This window comes from Perna viridis, chromosome 12 (assembly GCF_037379345.1).
Source record: "Perna viridis isolate PV_CMFRI_1.1 ecotype Kerala chromosome 12, ASM3737934v1, whole genome shotgun sequence".
Lineage (NCBI taxonomy): Eukaryota > Metazoa > Mollusca > Bivalvia > Mytilida > Mytilidae > Perna > Perna viridis.
This window is the reverse complement of record NC_142456.1, coordinates 18,745,900-18,765,597: the sequence shown is the minus strand read 5'-3', so window position 1 is coordinate 18,765,597 and position 19,698 is coordinate 18,745,900. Positions and strand designations below refer to the sequence as shown.

The following is a 19,698-nucleotide window of genomic DNA, read 5'->3' as shown; positions in this document are numbered from 1 at the left end:
TTGTAAGGAGCGTATTGTATAGACAGTGGGAAATGCTTAAAACAGCAAAAATAACTTATGTCAACTTGTCCTTTAACTGTCCTTACTAATATATTAATAAAACAATTTGAGTGAAAGTAAGAAATGGACTAGTTGTCATAAAATAAACCACTTTCATAAATGCGCATAAATATAGCCGACGAAACAACAATGCGGAAGTTTCCTTTGACAAATTAGTACCCTCTACTATCCTTTAGAACAAAAAGCACTTTCACACCCAACAAGGTGCACCTTACATAAAAATGAAAACTGGGACCTTTACAATGAACCATATATGGTAAAATTATTTTACATGATGAAATAAAACAGATTCTTTGAGGTTTCGCTGCTATCCCCGAAAATGGTGACTGATTGACACTTAACAAAACAAAGTACAAAAATGTTGAATAATAGCCGTGAGTCTTAACAAGAAGTGATATAATATGAATGACTACTCCAAAAATCTTGTGCAGCTACGAGTTATTCCTTATAAAGAGTGGTGTAAGCCTACAAAATGACCAAGTCATTGGAAGCGGGTAAGTGCAACCTTGCCATAGTGAACACTGGTTTGACAAATATACAAAAATTAAAATTACTATGAAATAGCATATGCACTGACATATCAAATACTGCTTGTCTTGTGCCACAAGCATATAAAAGATAATAAATTTCTACCCCATCCCTCCATTGAATAACTATCCTAAAAAAATTAATTTCCCAAGAATGAAAAAAAAGTTTCTTACATTATTTTAACAATTTCATTGATTTTGTTGACTAACTTCCAAATTGAAGAGGAAAAAAACAAGCGCTAAAATTTACTAAAATTTGCACCAGTCCTTAGTTAGGGTTACAGTGGACAGTATCCTAAAGTTTTTATTCCTCTTCAATGTATGAAGGGAATGGATACGGTGAGTATGTCAAAAAGACAACAACCCCACTAGGATGAATATTGTCAGCTCAAGGCCACCCATTGAACTATAAGGAAATCCTCATACCACTGGACAGTTTTCAGCTGTCCCAAAAACAACATTATACACTCCTTGAGACGTTCACGTTTCCCATTTTAGCGTTCGTGCATTGTTTATTGTGCATTTACACATCGTTTTGCATTCGTTTAAACGCATGATAAATGCACAATAGAAGCATTCGTTTAAACACACGCTGGGAACATTCATTTAAATGCTTGCTGGGAGCATTCGTTTAAACGCACGATACGAGCGTTCGTTTATTTTTGTACTTTGATTATTTCCTTGATTTAACTGCTATTTTTTATATTTTTTGCTATTATTAATTTATATAATTTCATTGATTTTATTTTCTATTTTTTCTGTCTTCATTATGTGTCAAAATTATTATTTTTCGTCGTTCTTCTATCATGCATTTAAATGCTTAATATGAGCATTCATTTAAACACACGATAGAAGCGTTCATTTATCTTGCGTTTAGTTAGTGTTTAGCATGCATTTGGGTATTGTGCGTGCTGGAAACCTAAATGTCTCAAGGAGTGTATGCAGGTACAGTGAAATACTCCAAAAACACAGAGTAAACTGAAACTATATTGTCTTGTAGTGCTTGTGCTATAAAGTGCAAATTAATCCTGACATACAGATGCCAGGAATTCCTGACTTGGGATTGGCGCAAAAATGCAGCTGTTACCCCTTCAGTCTGCTCATTTATGTTAACTACGATTGTTGCTTATGAATGCAACTCATCCTAATTCATGCAGTTGATTTTGATAAAACATTATAGGAAGAAAAGACATTATAACTTTATAAGTATATGTGCCTTTTTAATTAAAGATACAATGTATTATTACAGGATTACTGTGATGGGAGATAATCTACCTTGAAAGTTTAACATGTTTTCATCAAATTGCATATTTGTTCATTTATAACACTCGGTGGATTTTTATGAAACTTTATAATGGCAATGGTAAATATTATTGTTGTATTAAAGCTGCAACAGGATTATGATTCAACTCAAGAGGTTTGCTTTTTCAAAAGTCCAAGAGAGACAGGGAGTGTCTTTAGGATCTTGATATTTTTTTCTATTTGTCGGCTGAAAATGTGTTCATTATTTAATCTTTTGTGATTTTCTTTCAGGTATTGGGCTGATTACATCTGGCATGTATACTATGGAAATCTCCAGGTTAACTCTTAATAGTGTTAAAGGGTCCTTTGGTACATATGATAGATGGTTTCACTTTTACATCACTGGAGGAATTGTTGTATCCACTCTATTGGGAACTAGATGTCTTTTTGGTAAGACAGATGAAGAAAAATTTAGGGCATCTTAATTTTCATATTATGAATTTATCTTTTAGTTTATTAAAACATCATCATATCTGAATCAACCATTATGCCTCCCACTTGGAAAGTGGGAGTATACAGTAATAGTGGTGTCTGTTCTGCCCATACATCCTTCCTTTTATGAAAAGGGATACCCATCTTTTATCCTTTACTTCTTTGGCACCACTGAATTAGGTATGGGATTACAATGAATAATGTGGTGCATTTTTCAACAGGCCAATTTTGATATATATTAAAAAATTCCACCTCTTAAAAATACTTAATTATATAGAAACATGTATATGTATAAAACCAGATTTCTAAGATAGTCAGAAAAAAATCATTTTTGATTTTTAGCACCTATGCTTCAGACTCTGTAGACATGAAAAGTGATACTACCAAATGTCCTAAGTTTTGACCTTCTTCCATGGGACCAAATTACAACTTCCACATAAAATAACAGAATGAAAAAAAAAAATCCTTTTCAAATTTTATCCTTGCCTTACATTTCTGAAGCAAATACTAAGCAATAAAGTTAAGGATAGTAGAGAAATAAAATCAGGAAAAAATCGTGGCAGTGGCTACTTATGAAGAATGTAGGGGTCATACAGAGGGTTTTATCATATTCCTCCAAACTACTCGGTCTATCAAAATTCTGTGTAGAATAAAAGTGTTCAACATGTTTAGATCCATCTGTGGTCAACTCTCAGTAAATTTCTTTGGCAGAAATGTTCTCAAAAACTGCTGGACAGAATTAAATGATTATACATTTAGATTTGATTATTCCGTAGGTTACTGTATGAGCATGAGGAATTTTATCCAAGAAAAAACTTGGCTGCTTTGGCAAAAAATATAATGTTGTTTATGAAGTCAAGTGTTTGATGTGAGCTCTTAGGAGTCTCCAATTTTTTTTTATTAAGAGATTATTAATATTAATATCAGTGTATTTAATGGAAATGCTGGGCGTCTGTTTTTTTTTATTTTTTTTTTTATGCTTTTACCAAATAAGTTTGTTTTTTGGTATGTGGGTATATTGGTTACGGTTGAATGATTTTTACGGAAGTGTAACGGCCCTTGGACTTAGAAATTTTCAGTAAATTTACAGTTTTCCGCACTTTTTTTTGTAATGCTTTCATCAATTGATTTTAGATTTTGTGTGTAGTCTTACTATGAGAAGTTACAGATTAAGATTAACTTTTGTTAATGTTGATTGATTTTTATGGAAGTTATGGCCCTTGGACTTAGAAAATTTCAGTGAAATTACAGTTTTCCACACCTTTTTGTAATGCTTTCACCAATTGATTTTAGATTTTGTGTGTAGTCTTTACTATAAGAAGTTACAGTTTAAGTTCAACTTTTATTAGGGTTGATTGATTTTTATGGAAGTTATGGCCCTTTGGACTTACAAAATTTCAGTGAAATTACAGTTTTCCAAGGTTTTTTTTGTAATGGTATCACCAATTGATTTTAGATTTTGTGTGTAGTCTTACTATGAGAAGTTACAGATTAAGATCAACTTTTGTTAGGGTTGATTGATATTTATGGAAGTTATGGCCCTTTGGACTTACAAAATTTTAGTGAAATTACTGTTTTCCACACTTTTTTTTTGTAATACTTTTGCCAATTGATTTTAGATTTTGTGTGTAGTCTTACTATGAGAAGTTACAGTTTAAGATAAATTTTTGTTAGGGTTGATTGATTTTTATGGAAGTTATGGCCCTTTGGACTTACAAAATTTTAGTGAAATTACTGTTTTCCACACTTTTTTTTTGTAATACTTTCGCCAATTGATTTTAGATTTTGTGTGTAGTCTTACTATGAGAAGTTACAGATTAAGATCAACTTTTGTTAGGGTTGATTGATATTTATGGAAGTTATGGCCCTTTGGACTTACAAAATTTCAGTGAAATTACTGTTTTCCGCACTTTTTTTTGTAATGCTTTCACCAATTGATTTTAGATTTTGTATGTAGTCTTACTATGAGAAGTTACAGATTAAGTTAGTGTTGATTGATTTTTATGGAAGTTATGGCCCCTTGCACTTTAAGAAAATTTCAGTGAATTTAAAGTTTTCCTCACTTTTTTTTCGCTGATGACATTGGAACGCTGTTCTTTTATTCAATTTCTACGACCATCTGAGTAAATAACAAATATGTAAAATAAATATGAAAGTTTCAATGTAAAAGTATTATTATTTTTTAGCTCACATGGTCAAAAGCCAAGTGAGCTATTGCCATCACTAAATGGCTTCTGTCGTCCTCTTTAACAATTTTTCAAAACTCTTTTCCTCTGTCATTACTTCACCAATTGGAACCTAACTTGGTAGGAATATTTCTTTGGGTGTCCTGCATAGAACTGATGTGGGTATTTTTGATCCATTGAAAAACATGGCTGTCGTTATTAAAAATAGAACATAGGGGTTAGACAGTAGTTTTAGCATATATCTCCAAGCTTCTTGTTAATTTACCGGGTTTAGTCATTGGCATTGTCGTTGTTGTCCATTGTTGTCGCTTATAACATTTTAAAATCTTTTCCTTGGACTAATTAACCCAAACATGTATTGGTAGGAGTGTTCTGCTGGGTGGAAAACCATGGCTGCTGTTACATGTACTAAAAATGAAACATGGATCAGACGGAGGTATTTTGCATATGTCTTCAAAACTGTTAGGTTTAGTCAAATATTAACTGTCTAACTGTCTGAGTATTCAGCTTTATAAAATCTGTTTGAGGCCAAATTTTTAGTAAATTTGTAAATCTATGTTTGAGTCTTGCCCTTTTTTAACATTTTTTTTTCTATTTTTAATGTTATTTCCTTCAAAAATCTTCTTCTCTAACACTACCTGACTTATTCAAACCAAACTTGGTGTGAACTTGGCTTACCCTACCGGTGCACCTGGTCTTTGTTCCCAGTTTTTAGTGGAGTCTGAGTTGCTCATTTACTTTTGTTACTTTGTTTGCATTATTTTGGTTATTTATGTTGTGTTTGTCTGTTTTCCATGTCTGGTCTTTGTCCCTGAATTACATTCCTTTGATTTCTGGTAGAATCTTGATTCCTTTGATTACTCTTTGACTAGTTGAAACCAAAGTTGGTATAAATACTTCCAAGGATATTCTGCATAGAAATGATACAAAGAATTTTGATATGTCAAAAAACATGGCGACTGTTACTAAAAATAGAACATAGCGGTCAGGCAGAAGTTTTTTACATATATATTCAAAACCATTAGCTTAAGTCAGATTCTGTCTGGGGGAAGTAAAAGTGATACAGTGTTTAATTATAAACTACAACCATCACTCTATATAGTTTGATATAAGTCTGAGACTTTGGGATGAATTTTTACCATTTTCATACGAGCAAGGAATTATATATTATTGTACATGAAGTGTGTTTGTTTCTGTCTGGTGTTTGTAAAGGGAGATTCCAATTTAACTTTATATGATGTAGTTTATAGATTACAGGCTTGTAAGAACAAATTTGATTGTGCCTGGTTAGAGAACTTTCATTCTTACTTTTGAGTGTTTGCCTCCTTTTGTATTACTATAATATAAAATAAAAAAGAAGCGATACCAAGAAATTCATAAATAAAACAATACTGTAAGCATAAAAAGGACAAAAGACAAGAAAGAGCAACAAAATAGCTGAAAAATTGGAGCAGCATGAAACCAGGGGATAACTCAGGTGCCCTTGCAATCTTGTATCCATTGTACTGCTATACAAGGGTCATGCCCATTGTAAACAAGACTTTCTTTGAAGCATAAAGGTTGTTAGTAATCAATAATTATATAATGCAAGTATTTACATGTATTTGCTTGTTTACAGGTAATGTGGAAAGATGGCATTGGCTACTTGTCCTAAATTTTATCCCAGCGTTATTTAACATTTTCCTATATTGGTGTCCAGAGAGTCCCATCTATGTTTACATCAGAACAGGGAAACCAGAATTGATGGAAAAAGGTATGTTCTTATCCCTGGAATAACTGTAATTGACCAACTTATTTTTGAACGCAATCTATTTTGCTAAGTGAGTGGGAACAGTTAAATGCAAAAAATAAAAAAAAATTATCACAAAAATCGTTTATGACAGAGTAAACGAAGGAACTAATTCGCAAGATTTGAGCAGTAATCATAACAATACATCCCATGCAAGGATAAAGACTGGAATGAAAAAAAGACACACAAATAAAAAAAAAATAATAACACCTACGAAGAAACAAAAACAAATAAGCATCATGGACATGGTGGAGGGCTTTATAGTTTTTGGAGTTGATTGCTCCACCTTTTTAGCTCACTTGGCCAAAGGCCATGTGAGCTATTGCCATCACTTGGCGTCCATCGTCATTAACAAATATACAAAACTTTTCTCCTCTGAAACTACTGATTAGAAGCAAACTTGGTATAAATGTTCCTTGTGGTATCCTGCATAGAACTGATGGGGGGTTTCTTGATTTGTCGAAAACATGGCTGCCATTACTAAAAATAGAACATAGGGGTTTTAGATAGTAGTTTTTCGCATATATCTCCAAAACTGTTAAGTTTAGCTATATTCTGACACCAGTTAAAGTGTTTAACATGATGAGATCTATCTCTGGTCAAATTTTGGTGTTAATCTGTTAAGCCATGTTGGTGTTATTGCCCTTTTTCAACGATTTTGCTATTTTTAATGTTATTTCTTTCAAAAATCTTCCTAGGGGTATCCTGCATAGAACTGATATGGGGATTTTTGATTCATTGAAAAACATGGCTGCAGTTACTAAAAATAGAATATAAGGGGTCAGACAGCAGAATTTTGCATATATCTCCAAAAGTGTTAGGTTAAGCTACATTCTGACAGGGAAAAGTATTCAGCATGATGAGATCTATCTCTGGTCAAATTTTGGTTTTAAACTGTTGAGTCATGTTGAAGATATTGCCCTTTTTCAACAATTTTTGCTATTTTTAATGTTATTTCTTTCAAAATCTTCTCCTCTGACATTATTTGATCAATTGGAACCAAACTTGGTACAAATGTTCCTTGGTGTATCCTGCATAGAAATGATGTGGGTATTTTTGATCTGTCAAAAAACATGGCAGCCGTTACTAAAAATAGATCATACAGTGTAGGGGTCGGACAGTAGTTTTTTGCATATATCTCAAAAACTGTTAGGTTAAGCCAAATTCTTTCAATAGCTGAAATGATCCTTATTATTAAGACTACAAAAGGCTTCAGGGATAAAAGTTGTCAGATGACTCCTTGTTGGAGTTATTGCCCTTGAAAGGGGAAAAATTACCTTTTTTAACAGTTTTCAGTCCAATATCTTGAAAACTGTGATAGATTAAAAGTAACTTTCAGTTGTTGAAATGATCCTTATGATACATTTGTAAGTTCTACCCAAGACTTTTTGAGTCAAACTTGTTGGACTCTTGTTAAATTTATTGCTGTTGAAAGGCAAAATTCAACCAGGTGGGGGATCTGAGATCCTCTTGTTTAAAAACTCTTCTCATCTGACACTACTTCACCAATTGGAACCAAATTTGATTTGCATGTTTTTTGGAGTATCCTGCATAGAACTGATATTGGGATTTTTGATCCGTTGAAAAACATAGCCACCATTACTAAAAATAGTGCATAGGGGTCAGACAGTAGTTTTTTTTGCATATATCTCCAAAACAGTTAGGGTTAGCCAAATTCTTACATTAGATGAAATGATTTTTAGGACCACAAAAGTCTTCAGGCATCAAAGTTAACAGACTTCTCATTTTAAGAGTTATTGCCCTTGGAAGAGGAAAATTTAAAGTTTTTTTTTCAGTTTTCAGCCAATATCTATAAATTTATGATAGATAGAAAGAAACTTTCAATTGCTGAAATGATCCTCATGATAAGTCCTACCAAAGTCTTCATGAGTCAAAATTGTTGGACAACTTGTTAAATTTATTGCCCTTGAAAGAATTTAACAAGGTGAGCGATTCAGGCTCCTAGGAGCCTCTTGTTTGGAAAAGAGGGGCTAAATAGGGGGAAATGAGTGATATCAATCATTTGAATTTATAAGAAAAGCTTACAGTTAATTTTATTTTTATGATAAAAAGCAATTTGAGCTATTGCCATCAATTGGTGTCCATCGTTGTTGTTGTCTGTCATTAACAATGGAAAGAAATTCTCATTTAGGAAATGATCCTAATGAAAAGTCCTACCAAAGTCTTCTGGAATCAAAGTTGTTGGACAGCTTCTTGTTGCAAAATTCAACTGGGTGAGCGATTCAGGCTCCTGGGAGCCTCTTGTTTTTGGTCGAGTTTTGAATATTTTGTTGGATTCTTTATAAACTTCCCTACCTGCATTTTTCAATCAGATTTCAGATGTCTCTTACGGTTTTCGAGTTATAAAGGGTCAAAGTGGTCACAACCCCCAAAAAATCAACTCTCTTTTTTTTTTTCGAAAGTTTTGAAAAAATTAACAACTGAATGAGGCAAACAATTATTCCATTTTAGAACTCCGTAAGATATGTACACAGGATGAGTTGGTTGATAAAAGTAGAAGAGTTATACAAATGGCTGAACATTTGGAGAACTTGCAGTTCACCTCAGTCCTGAAGCTGATTCAATGCATGAGAAACAGAGTACAACTGATAGTTGTTTGCTTTTTACAAGCTGCTCAACAACTTTCAGGTGTAAATGTGGTAAGTAAAATAGGAAAAAAAAAACATAATGGATGAAATTGATCAAAGAGTGATCTTTTGGGTTTTTTGATCCTTCAGTATCCAAATACCTAATGTCACCTGTCTATCACTGGAACTTCTCAACTATTTCTGAACACTACACGAAAATAGGCCAAATGTAATTCCTTTTTTATAAAAAGTAAATATGTTTCTTGCAATTTATCTGCTCAATAAAAATCTGTTAATTATGGAATACATTTTGAAATGTATTTAATATTTTCGTTTTAACATACTTATAAGTCAAATTATCCATCCTATCATTAATATTTTACCATTCATAAATAGGAAGTGAAGAGCAGTGATTTTAAATAAGTAAAATTTGCGGGAAAATTCAAATTGATTAAAATGTCTAGAATATGAAAATCTTATGTTAAGGAAATTATTTTCTTAAGCTGATATTAGTTTTATTTAAGTATAATTGTTACGTAGGATAAATACTCTGTTAAGAGTAGTCATGGGAACCAAGGTTATAGCGGTAATCAAAAGAATGTTATCCAGGGACAAGACCCGACATGGAAAACAGACATACACAACAAAGAACATAAAGTAACTAAAATCATACATACAAAGTAACAAAAGCAAGTGAGCAACTCGGACTCCACTAAAAACTGGGAACATGGACTATGTGCACCGGTAGGATAAGCGTCCTCTGCTTTTCTAGAAACACCCGTCGAGTTGCTCATAAAAAGTCAAGTCCGGGGTAGAATAGCTTTTGATGGTAAATGCATATTAACTTTTGGATAGATTTAAAATTGTGGAAAAAGGTGTAATTGAACAAAAATTTGTAAATGTGTGTAAAGTTGGATCAGTAGTATTGATTGACTTTGAGTTTATACATGTTAAAAAAGGACAGTTCATAATAGTATTTTGAATGCAATGTGTGTAACATCATATAATCTTTGAAATATTGTTCATGCTGCAATTTTCACAAGAATCAAAACTGCCAGCGATAGCAGCACTTTGATTTAGTTCCATACTCGCTACTTTTGCTGAAGGGGATTTTAAGTTTGCAATCAATTCATCAGTCCATTAATCAGTAAGTTGGGCAAATCAGTTTACCACACCTTTTTCGTGCTAGGAGATATATACATTTGATATTTGGTTTATTGCAGGTTACAAATCAAGATCAAATTTTTATTCAATTAAGTTCTTGGGTTCTTCATTCTGTTCTCTTCAATAAAAAATTTCCTTCAATAGGGGCCTTTATATTGCTGTGCAATACTCTCAGAATGCTTGTTCAATGTCATTTAGTTATAGATTCAAATAAAAAAAAGTCCTAATTCATTTGGGTTGATGATTTAAATCTTTATTTATGTATAATATTATTGTAGTAATATTTTATCTATATCTAAATGTAACAACACCAATGTAATATAGGTTTATATACTTCTTTCTTGTTCTGATTGGTTAAATTGCAGCCAGTATAAATATTACTTCCATGTGGTACATGTATATTATCCTAAATCAATATGATAGGGCAAATAGAAAGCTATATGTCATGTACTTTTTATGTATTTTGTTTGAAATCGTAGAAATTGTGGGGTTTTTTTTTTACTGGATTTGAATGACAATTATTGAAATAATTTTGTCAGTATATAAATTCAACCACATTCACTTTCAACTTTGCATAATTTCCTTTAAGTGTACAAAAAATGTATAGTAGTTTAGTTAGTAGGAAATACTGATTTTGAAAGTATATAAATAAAAAAAAATAGAGAAAAAGCATTATGACTACATTTGAACATTTAATTATAAGTTTCAGTGAATATATGTATGTATGGGTTAAAATTCGTGGTAATTTCTGGATATTTTATTGAATGCTGCCATTAAAGTTGAGTATGGTGTGGTCCTCATTGTAAGAGTTTGTATGGTGATGTGAATGTTTTATTTTATCATTGTTATAGATTACCTGGCTTCAGTTTCACCTTCACGTTAAGTCATTTAATTTAACAAACATTAACGTAGCAGTATTTAATGAACATTAACGTAGCAGTAGTTATCAAAAACATCGTTCATTTGATTTAACGTAGCAGTATTTATCAAAAACTTCGTTCATTTGATTAGTTTTTCTACCCCATGAATCACCTCTGCCATTGACAGTGTCTGATGTACATTGGTACTTAAATAGACGAGGCTGTAAATGGTTTATGAAATGAAAATTTAATTGTTTATTTAATGCAGAACTATAATGGTATATTAGTTTACCATCTTAAAAATTCTTATCGGTCTTGTAATGTATGAAAATATGCAAAAGGGCTTTTAACTAATTGTCAAATAATGCTTTGAATTTGTTAGAATGGGTTCAAAATCCATTAAAAAGTGTACATGTTCTGCAATCTTTTCAATGAGTCTCTGAAATATATTACTTTAAACGTATTTATTTTTGTGGTGTTCTAATTTTCACTATTTTCCCTGTTTACAGCTAAATGACAAAAACAGGAGGGATGAAAATTTATTTTTAAACTATGAAAAAATAATGTTTTTTTTTTTCATGAAAATTGATTCCTGTGAATGTTTTCACTTCAGCTAATCAATAAAAATGAGCAACTGCATAAATGAATTTATTTATGGTAATTTGTTGATGAAAATATGAAACGTCACTATTTCAAAATTTAGTTAGATCATAATTAAGAATATTCTGATAACTAGGTGCATTGTTCTGTCCCTGAACTGATCTGTGAAACTATTTGGCGGATCAATTACAGATGATCGAATGATAGCTGACAGGTCAATGACTGGGGACTGCTTTGATAGTGCTTTTGTTATGTTAAATTATGAATGATTAGTTCATGTAAATTTCAGAATTTTTGTTGGAATGAATCAAATTTAGTGCCCTGTTCAATTTACTTTTTTTATTACTTTTAATGTCAGCTTCTTTTGAATTTTTTATATATTTATGTCAAATATGTAAGTAGCTGTCAGTGTAAGAATCGTGCAAAATCTGAAAAATGTGATACACCCAAAAAAAGTCTACATATTTTTATTTTTGTAATTAAGTTGTTTTATGGGTTTATACTATGAAATGTGTAATTATTCATTCAAATCTGCCTGCTCTTAGGAGATAATCAACATTGAAAATACAGTAGGTCTATTGTATTTGAGTGTCATTTCCAGAGTTATCTCCATTAATTTTGAAATCTACAGTGCATTCTATATAAATTTTATCTCCTAAGAACACAGGTTATATGAAAAACTGAACATTAGTTTCTGTTTACCATGGCAATTCAAACAAAATATCAAAAATAGAAGTATGTAGGCTTTTCACCCATGAATCACATTTTGCATGATTCTTAGCTGGAGTGCTACTTAATCACTATAAAATCTGTAGCCAGAATGATGTAAGTATAAGGACCTCTGTTTATGATATTTTTATGTTTCATTGGTATAAAGTTTTAAATGTTTTATAGGATAGTTTATCATAACATGCTTCATTTAGATTCTATTAATTCAATGGGAATAATGGAACTTTGGAATTTTTACATGTTATACTATTAAAATGCAGTGCAGGTTTTGTTCAAATTTTGCAGGATTGTTATGCAGTTGATCATACATGTATATTGTATTGATTGCATTGTGAATGTGATTGGATTAATTTTACAGGAATTATTCACTTTTATGCTTTAACTTTTTTATTGTGGCTGTTGACATATGGGTACTTGTGACAATCTTGATTTTCTATATATTTTGTGTGTGCGTGTGTTTTTTTTTTAAAATCTTCTCTGAAACTGATACTTAAAAAACTTAATGTTTTGTGCACATAACTGATGTATGGAGTTTTGCATCTGTACATACATAATTGTATGGCATGTAATAAAACACATACTTTACATGTATGATTATTTAAAATACATAAATGATAATTTACACCTTTCAGATGCTTGACAAGTTTTCACAAAGTTCAAGATTAATAGCATTTTTTTAAATATTCTGTGCCTTCAATATATGAAGGCACTTTTAATTTCGGACTAACTGGTATAATATCTGCTCTTATATTATATATATAATATTCCATGCTCAACTTTCAAATCACTAGCTGTAATTGTGGTTATTGTGTGTGTCTTCTTTAAATTGAGATGGATTCCTTAGATATTTGAAAGAAATGACAGTGATTCATATATTTCAAAAAAAATTTCTAAAAATGACAACTTTTTGCGAAATATATGGTGTCCTCAATATTTATATCATGTACATACGTGGCTGTGACGTATATTTCAGTCCTAATTCTTCAGAATGACATATTTCCACAATATGTTTGAGTGCAAACACTTTTTATCTCTGTAATATAAAAATAATAATAGTGTAAAATGTTAAAGTTATCAATATTAGTATTGTGTTGGTGCATTTATTACAGTTTTGACATCCATCTGTGAACAGTTAATCAAGTGGATTAACGGATTAATTGGAATTGTTTTCTCCTTTATGAACGATGTTCTATCTTCTGCTAATTAAATAAATTTGATATATATTTGAGAATTTTCTTGTGGACTTATTTTTTCGTGGATTTGTTCTAAGCACGAAATAAGCAAATTTGAATCTCCAATGAAAATTTCTGCTTTATTAGGACTCATTTAATTATAAGTGAACAAGAAAAATTTATCTTCAAGATCGTGTGTAGGGCATTGAATGAAGTCAAAGTCAAACCTTAACTGTGCATTTTGCTTCACTTTTAGATAGTTGCATTTTCCAGTTTTATTTACCGATATGCTGGGGTGCAGTCAGAGTTGGCTGAGTGGATTGTTTTTGGAACAGCCCTGACAAACTGTATATCAACGTTTATTACACTCTCTAGTAAACAAAAGAGGAGAAAACTGTTGATGATCTCCACACTATTTATGGTCTTTGCTTTGTTTGTGCAACTTGTTACCAGCAATCTTTGTGAGGTGAGTAATTTTAAACATAAAGCAGATTTCTAAATTTTAGAACTTAATAAATACCATCAGTGTTAAAAAAGAAATTTTGTTTTTGATGATTCTTTTCCAAATTTCTGCTCTTTATTTTTATGATTTGAAACTTCTTCTGAAAATGCATGAGAGTAAAAAATACTGATGTTCTAAATATTTTTCACAATCATTTCATAAAACCACAAAAAATGTCATAAAATATGGTATCATCGTCATTGTTGTTTGTAAGTGTATAGAGCTCAATGAAACACAAAGGGCTATATGGTCATGACTATTAAGGTCTCCTTATGCAAAATATGGGACTCTGTCAAATGTCAACCAAAGGACTGTTTCTAATGCGCAACTCCTTTGAAATTGACATACTGAATTTGATGAAATATTCACAGATTTTTTTTATTACATGATGCCATCGTACACCTCCAATTTTGTTCTCCATCTGGATGCTACAGTCATATATGGGGTATCCTATATGGTTTTTGGGCAGGAAAGCTGGGGTATCTCCAATTGAACAAAGATCACAGTTTTTCTACTTTCACATTAACATTATTAGCTCATCAGACCATAGGCCATGTGAGCTATTGCCATCACTTGGCATCCCTCTTTGTCATCGTTAACAATTTTTCAAAACTCTTTTCCTCTGAAATTACTGAACCAATAAGAATTAAACTTGTTATGACTGTTCCTTGGGGTATCGTGCATGGAACTGATGTGGGGATTTTTGATCCTTTGAAAACATGGCCGCCATTAGTAACAGGGGTCGGAGAGTAGTTTTTCCCATATATCTCCAAAACCATAAGGTTTTGTGAATTCTGACATTAGATAAAAGTGTTCAACATGAAATGATCTATCTGTGGTCAAATTTTCATTTTGATATGTTAAGCCTTGTTGGAGTTATTGCTCTTTTTCAATGCTTTTTTTTTGCTGTTTTTAATGTTATTTCTTTCAAAAATCTTCTCCTCTGACACTACTTGACCATTTGGAACCATCCTTGGTATGAATGTTCTTTGGGGTATAGTGCATAGAACTGATGTGGAGTTTTTTTTATCTGTTGAAAAACATGGCCATCGTTGCTAAAAATAGAATATAGGGGTCAGAGAGTAGTTTTTGGCATATATCTCCAAAACCGTTAGGTTTAGCTAAATTCTCACACGGTGTTAAAGTGTTATGGGTAGTGAGATCTATCTTTTGTCAAATATTCGTTTTAATCGTTTTAGCCATGTTGAAGTTCTTGCCTTTTTAGATGTTTTTATGCTATTTTCAATGTTATTTCTTTCATAAATCTTCTCCTCTGACAATGTTTGATCAATTGGGACCAAACTTGATATGAAACGTTGACAAACTGTCAGGAATTTGGTAGTATTATTTCCTGAACGATAACCACACACTCGTTTGTTTAAATGTTCTTGTGTTTCACCGACATATACTAGACCGCATTAGTTGCATTCTGATCCATATATTAAGTTCGTCGATTTGCAACTTAAGTCATCATGACTTCTTGTGTGAAAAGTTTTGTTCATAATGGTACTAGTGAAGAAAGAGTCTGCTATTCGGATGTTGCATGTTTGTAATTTTTAATACCACATTTTGAAAAAGTATAATATGGTTCGTCATTTTTGTAGTCAAGTATATCATTTAAAGTGATGGAACATTGTTTGATTATTTTGAAATAGTCTGAATTTTTGTACTGGAATGGATGATCTGCAGGCCAAATGTGTAATCAGGTACTTTTTGTTGGAATTGTCGGGGTACTACCCATACCAGATGTTAGCGTGCTAGGATTCCCATTAGGATGATGATTAATGTAAAAATGAAAAGATAATATGTAAAAGTATGTAAAGATTTATGTGTGGTGAGATTGGGAAAAATCTGTTGGATGCATTTTTAATGATTTTTTTCACTTTTTGCATGTTATTCAGTTAGCATAAATAGAGTGATGATTAATGTTTAAATTTTCAGAATTTTTTTCAAAATATGCAAATTTTGTCAAAGAAGTTTGACCATTTTAAGGTTTTTCATGTAGTTATATTTTCAATGCTATTAAACCATTTCAGTGATTGAGGGTCTTGAGGGCAGCTTGTTTAAGAACATCTGGTATAGTAAACACATTCTGACTTTTCTTCAAAATTACAAGAGATAAACTAAAGAAAAAAAATAATATCATCAATCTCTACTTTGAACAATTGTACAAATAAGTAAAAATCGTAGTAGACAAAAGACAATTCTTGACAGGCCAGAAATATCTATTTTAACAGTTAATTCATACAAATACAAAATGTTATGACTATGTTCTTTTTTGTCCAGTATGTTTCTGGAAAATGGCTAAATAATGATGAAAATATACATATATATGTATGAAATTTGTATTACCAAAAGATTTGTTAACACAAAAAGATTTGTCTTGGGTTGTTGTCCCTATTGTATTGGAATTACCTAATATGATGACTTTTCATTTAGAATTGTCAACTTTCCTTTAATCTGTGGCAACATCCCTTCAGCACCTGCATATGGAATGTTTGTATCATAACTCGTACGTTATGCCAGAGCTTGCTGAAACTACGCAGATTTTTTGTATCACACTAGACTTATAAAAAAGTAGGCTTCTGGGACAGGGTTATGTAGCTACAAGATTGAAGTCATCACTACTGAAGTTTTATGGTCATGATAATGAAGTCGTGGATTGCTACAGTGTATCCATCTGTGCCATGAAAACTGATTTGTTTAACGTGTCATAGTTTTCCTTTCATTTTTCATCTACCATGGACTTGTCTTTTTCTAAACAACTCGACAGGTGTTTCTAGAAAAGCAAAGGAGGCTTACCTTACCGGTGCACCTGGTCCATGTTCCCAGTTTTGCTTATTTGCTTTTGTTACTTTGTATGTATGATTTTAGTTACTTTATGCTCTTTTTTTTGTGTATGTCTGTTTTCCATGTCTGGTCTTTGTCCCTGGATTACATTCTTTTGATTACCGCCAAAACTTTGGTAGCCTTGATTACTCTTACTTAGAACAAAAGTAGGACCAACAGAAAATTAAAGGGTCAACACCATCAATGTTCCTTTAAAACTGATATGATCTGATCTTATCTTATCTTTGTTTTAGAGCTTCCAAGAAGCATGTCCATTTTTTGCTGTAACAGCTGTTTCAATTTACGTTGTGGCATTTTCCCTGGGTTTGGGTAAGTTTATTATAAATTTGAATTGAGCTTTATCTAAAGTTTACTAGTGAAGTATTAACAGAAGATACATTATCACTTACACAGTGAGTATTGATTATGTGATATGAATTGAAAAAAATATTGTTTTCCATACCCATTAATCTTTCTTCTATTTTGTCCCCACTTGCTCAGTGGGGATAAATAGTGATAAGAATGCAGCCCTTCTCTCCGTCTATACTTCCATTATGCATAGAGGTACTCATCCGTGTTTCCTACACCACTGAATTCATTTGAATGAAACTTTCAAAGAATCTTTGCTACATGTTTACATTGTGCACCTCCTATTTTAGATTTGATCAAAATACAATTAGGGGTTTCTTTCAGCAAAACATAGACCTGGTCATTTATGAATACGGGACATTGGGGGACCTATTTCTTTCTGTTACTCCTCCTACACCACTGGATGAAATGGAATGGAGGTAAAAAAGGTACACGTTATTAAATGGGGAGTAGGTGGTGTCATATTAGTGAATACTACCAACAGTTTTCTTGTTTTGTATGTGCATGTAATAGTAATGTATGTGTATGTATAGACTTAACATGATTGGGTATGGTTTTTTTTATATTGAATGAAAAATATAAATTTAGTGTTGTTGTTGAGGTATTATTTGATACCTTCCGAACAGAATTTCTTGTAAGTTTTCATTGCTGCTATAGGCTACAATAGGCTGAGAATTGAATACTGAATCTTTCATTATGTTGGGAGTAAGTTCCAATGCTTTAAACTACTCTCTTTATGTGATTTAGAGCTGGATTGTATTTAGTAATAAATAAGAATTGTTTTCTTATAATAATTGTTCTGTCTTGTAATAAATTGTCCCTTTTTTGACTTGGAAATTTCAAGAGAATTTTCAATTTTTTTCAAATTTTTTAATCATATGCTCTCACATAAGAATAATACCAAGAAATTTGAATTCAAGAAATATGACATTTTGAAAAGAGGCTTGTTTTGTAGTCTGGATGGAATGCGTCAGGGAAAGAGAGCTTGGACGTGGGGCAACCCGTCAATCTTTCTAACAATGAAGGGAGAGTTTCTTCCTTAAGGTCTTTAAAAAAACGTCTTCCCACGTCTCATTGTCAGAAAATTGCTACAGGCTGTTTATTGTTTTTCTTACAATGTGATGCTTGGATCTCTTTTCCTCAATTATGATATTAGAACACAAAGTAATGTTACTTGGTGACAGACGTTTCAACCACGACCACATCTCTGAGAATGCCGTCACCCTGGCACCCGCCTTGTTCACAATGAATTCCCCTTGATTTTTCGAATATAGTTCCTATTACTTGGAAGTCACGTGAGTGATTTCGAGTATTGTAAGTATAAGAATGACAAAAGGGCTTCCGGCAGATAACTTCACGGACGGAAATGCTGTCTTCAAATTAATGGGTGATTCTCTTTTAAACTTTAAATATTTCACCGATATCCTTAATGGATGATATTTCCAACATTTTTAAGTGTTAATTTTCAGCTAAATTTTGTCGAACTGGTAAATCGAGTTGCCAAACTATTTTTTCCCGCTTGGCCGCATAGTAATTTCAAAGAAGATAGTTAAAAGCTATCCTGGTTCATAGGACTACTGAATATTGCGATTGGGAATTAGTCTAGTTAAAAATTGGAGTTATCTCTCTTTGGGTGGTGTTGGATTTTAACTATGCCCCGTGGATGGTATTATAATCAAAATCATTTTATCAAGAAGCTTCAGAGTTAACATCATCAGCTGCCTTTTTTCAAGTTTAAGGTCTCAAAAACGTAAACTAATGCAGTAATCTTATTTTCACGATATTTGTGTACATCTTTGTTTTGGTTTGTTGCAGGTTGAAAGGAAAATATTGGTTCAACAACAAAACATTCTCAAACCTTAGCCCAAGTCATGACCAGCACTCTAGTACATTGCTTAAAAATAAACATCAGGAACCTATCTTGCAGGTTGCACACCAAGCGACTTCCAAGTTTCAGCACCTTCGGTGCTTTCATTTCAATGTGGTTCTTCATGATTTTTTTTCTTTGCTCTCATAAACTTTATTGCTTAGTATTTAGTGCAGAAATGTAGGGCAAGGATCAAATTTACAAGGTTTTTCGTTTCATTCTGTAATTTTATGTGGAAGTTGTGATTTGGTCCTATGGAAGAAGGTCAAAATTTAGGACATTTGGCAGTAGTCACTTTTCATGTCTGCATGATCTCCGAAGCAAAGTTGCTAAAAATAAAAAAATTATGGTGAATTTTTCTGGCACTCTTATCGGAATCTGCTTTTATACATGTTTCCATACTGGTAAAGTTTCATTGAGTTTGAAGCAGTGGAATTTATTTATATGTCAAGACGGGTCTGTTGAAATGCACTACGAAATTAATTGTGTCCTCGTACCTGTTGAGTCCCGTGCAGGTCAGGGTGTCAAAGAATAGGCCTGCAGCAGCGCTAAGCTTGTAAAAGGCGACTAAATAGAGCTCAGAACCTAGCCAGGGGCTAGGCGCTCTGCCCACAGAGCAACTTGGATGTGTGCCCCAGGTGGTGGAATGGGGTACCCCTGGTGTGTTACATGCTGGGTTGTTAGGCTATAATACAGAAAACCTGACCGCAAACCATGTGTTG

General features: G+C 32.3%; 1 protein-coding gene across 2 annotated transcripts in view; it reads left to right on the top strand.

Moving 5' to 3' along the window:
• Positions 1 to 19,698, top strand: part of LOC148601557 (solute carrier family 2, facilitated glucose transporter member 5-like) — a 55,466-nt gene that overhangs the window by 28,621 nt on the left and 7,147 nt on the right. For both annotated transcript variants that reach the window (XM_088554165.1, XM_088554164.1), the window contains exons 10-14: positions 2,121 to 2,279; positions 6,126 to 6,260; positions 8,769 to 8,956; positions 13,666 to 13,875; positions 16,995 to 17,070. In XM_088554165.1, the coding sequence (XP_088410291.1) occupies positions 2,121 to 2,279; positions 6,126 to 6,260; positions 8,769 to 8,956; positions 13,666 to 13,875; positions 16,995 to 17,070 (768 nt within the window). The remainder of the gene's footprint in view (positions 1 to 2,120; positions 2,280 to 6,125; positions 6,261 to 8,768; positions 8,957 to 13,665; positions 13,876 to 16,994; positions 17,071 to 19,698) is intronic.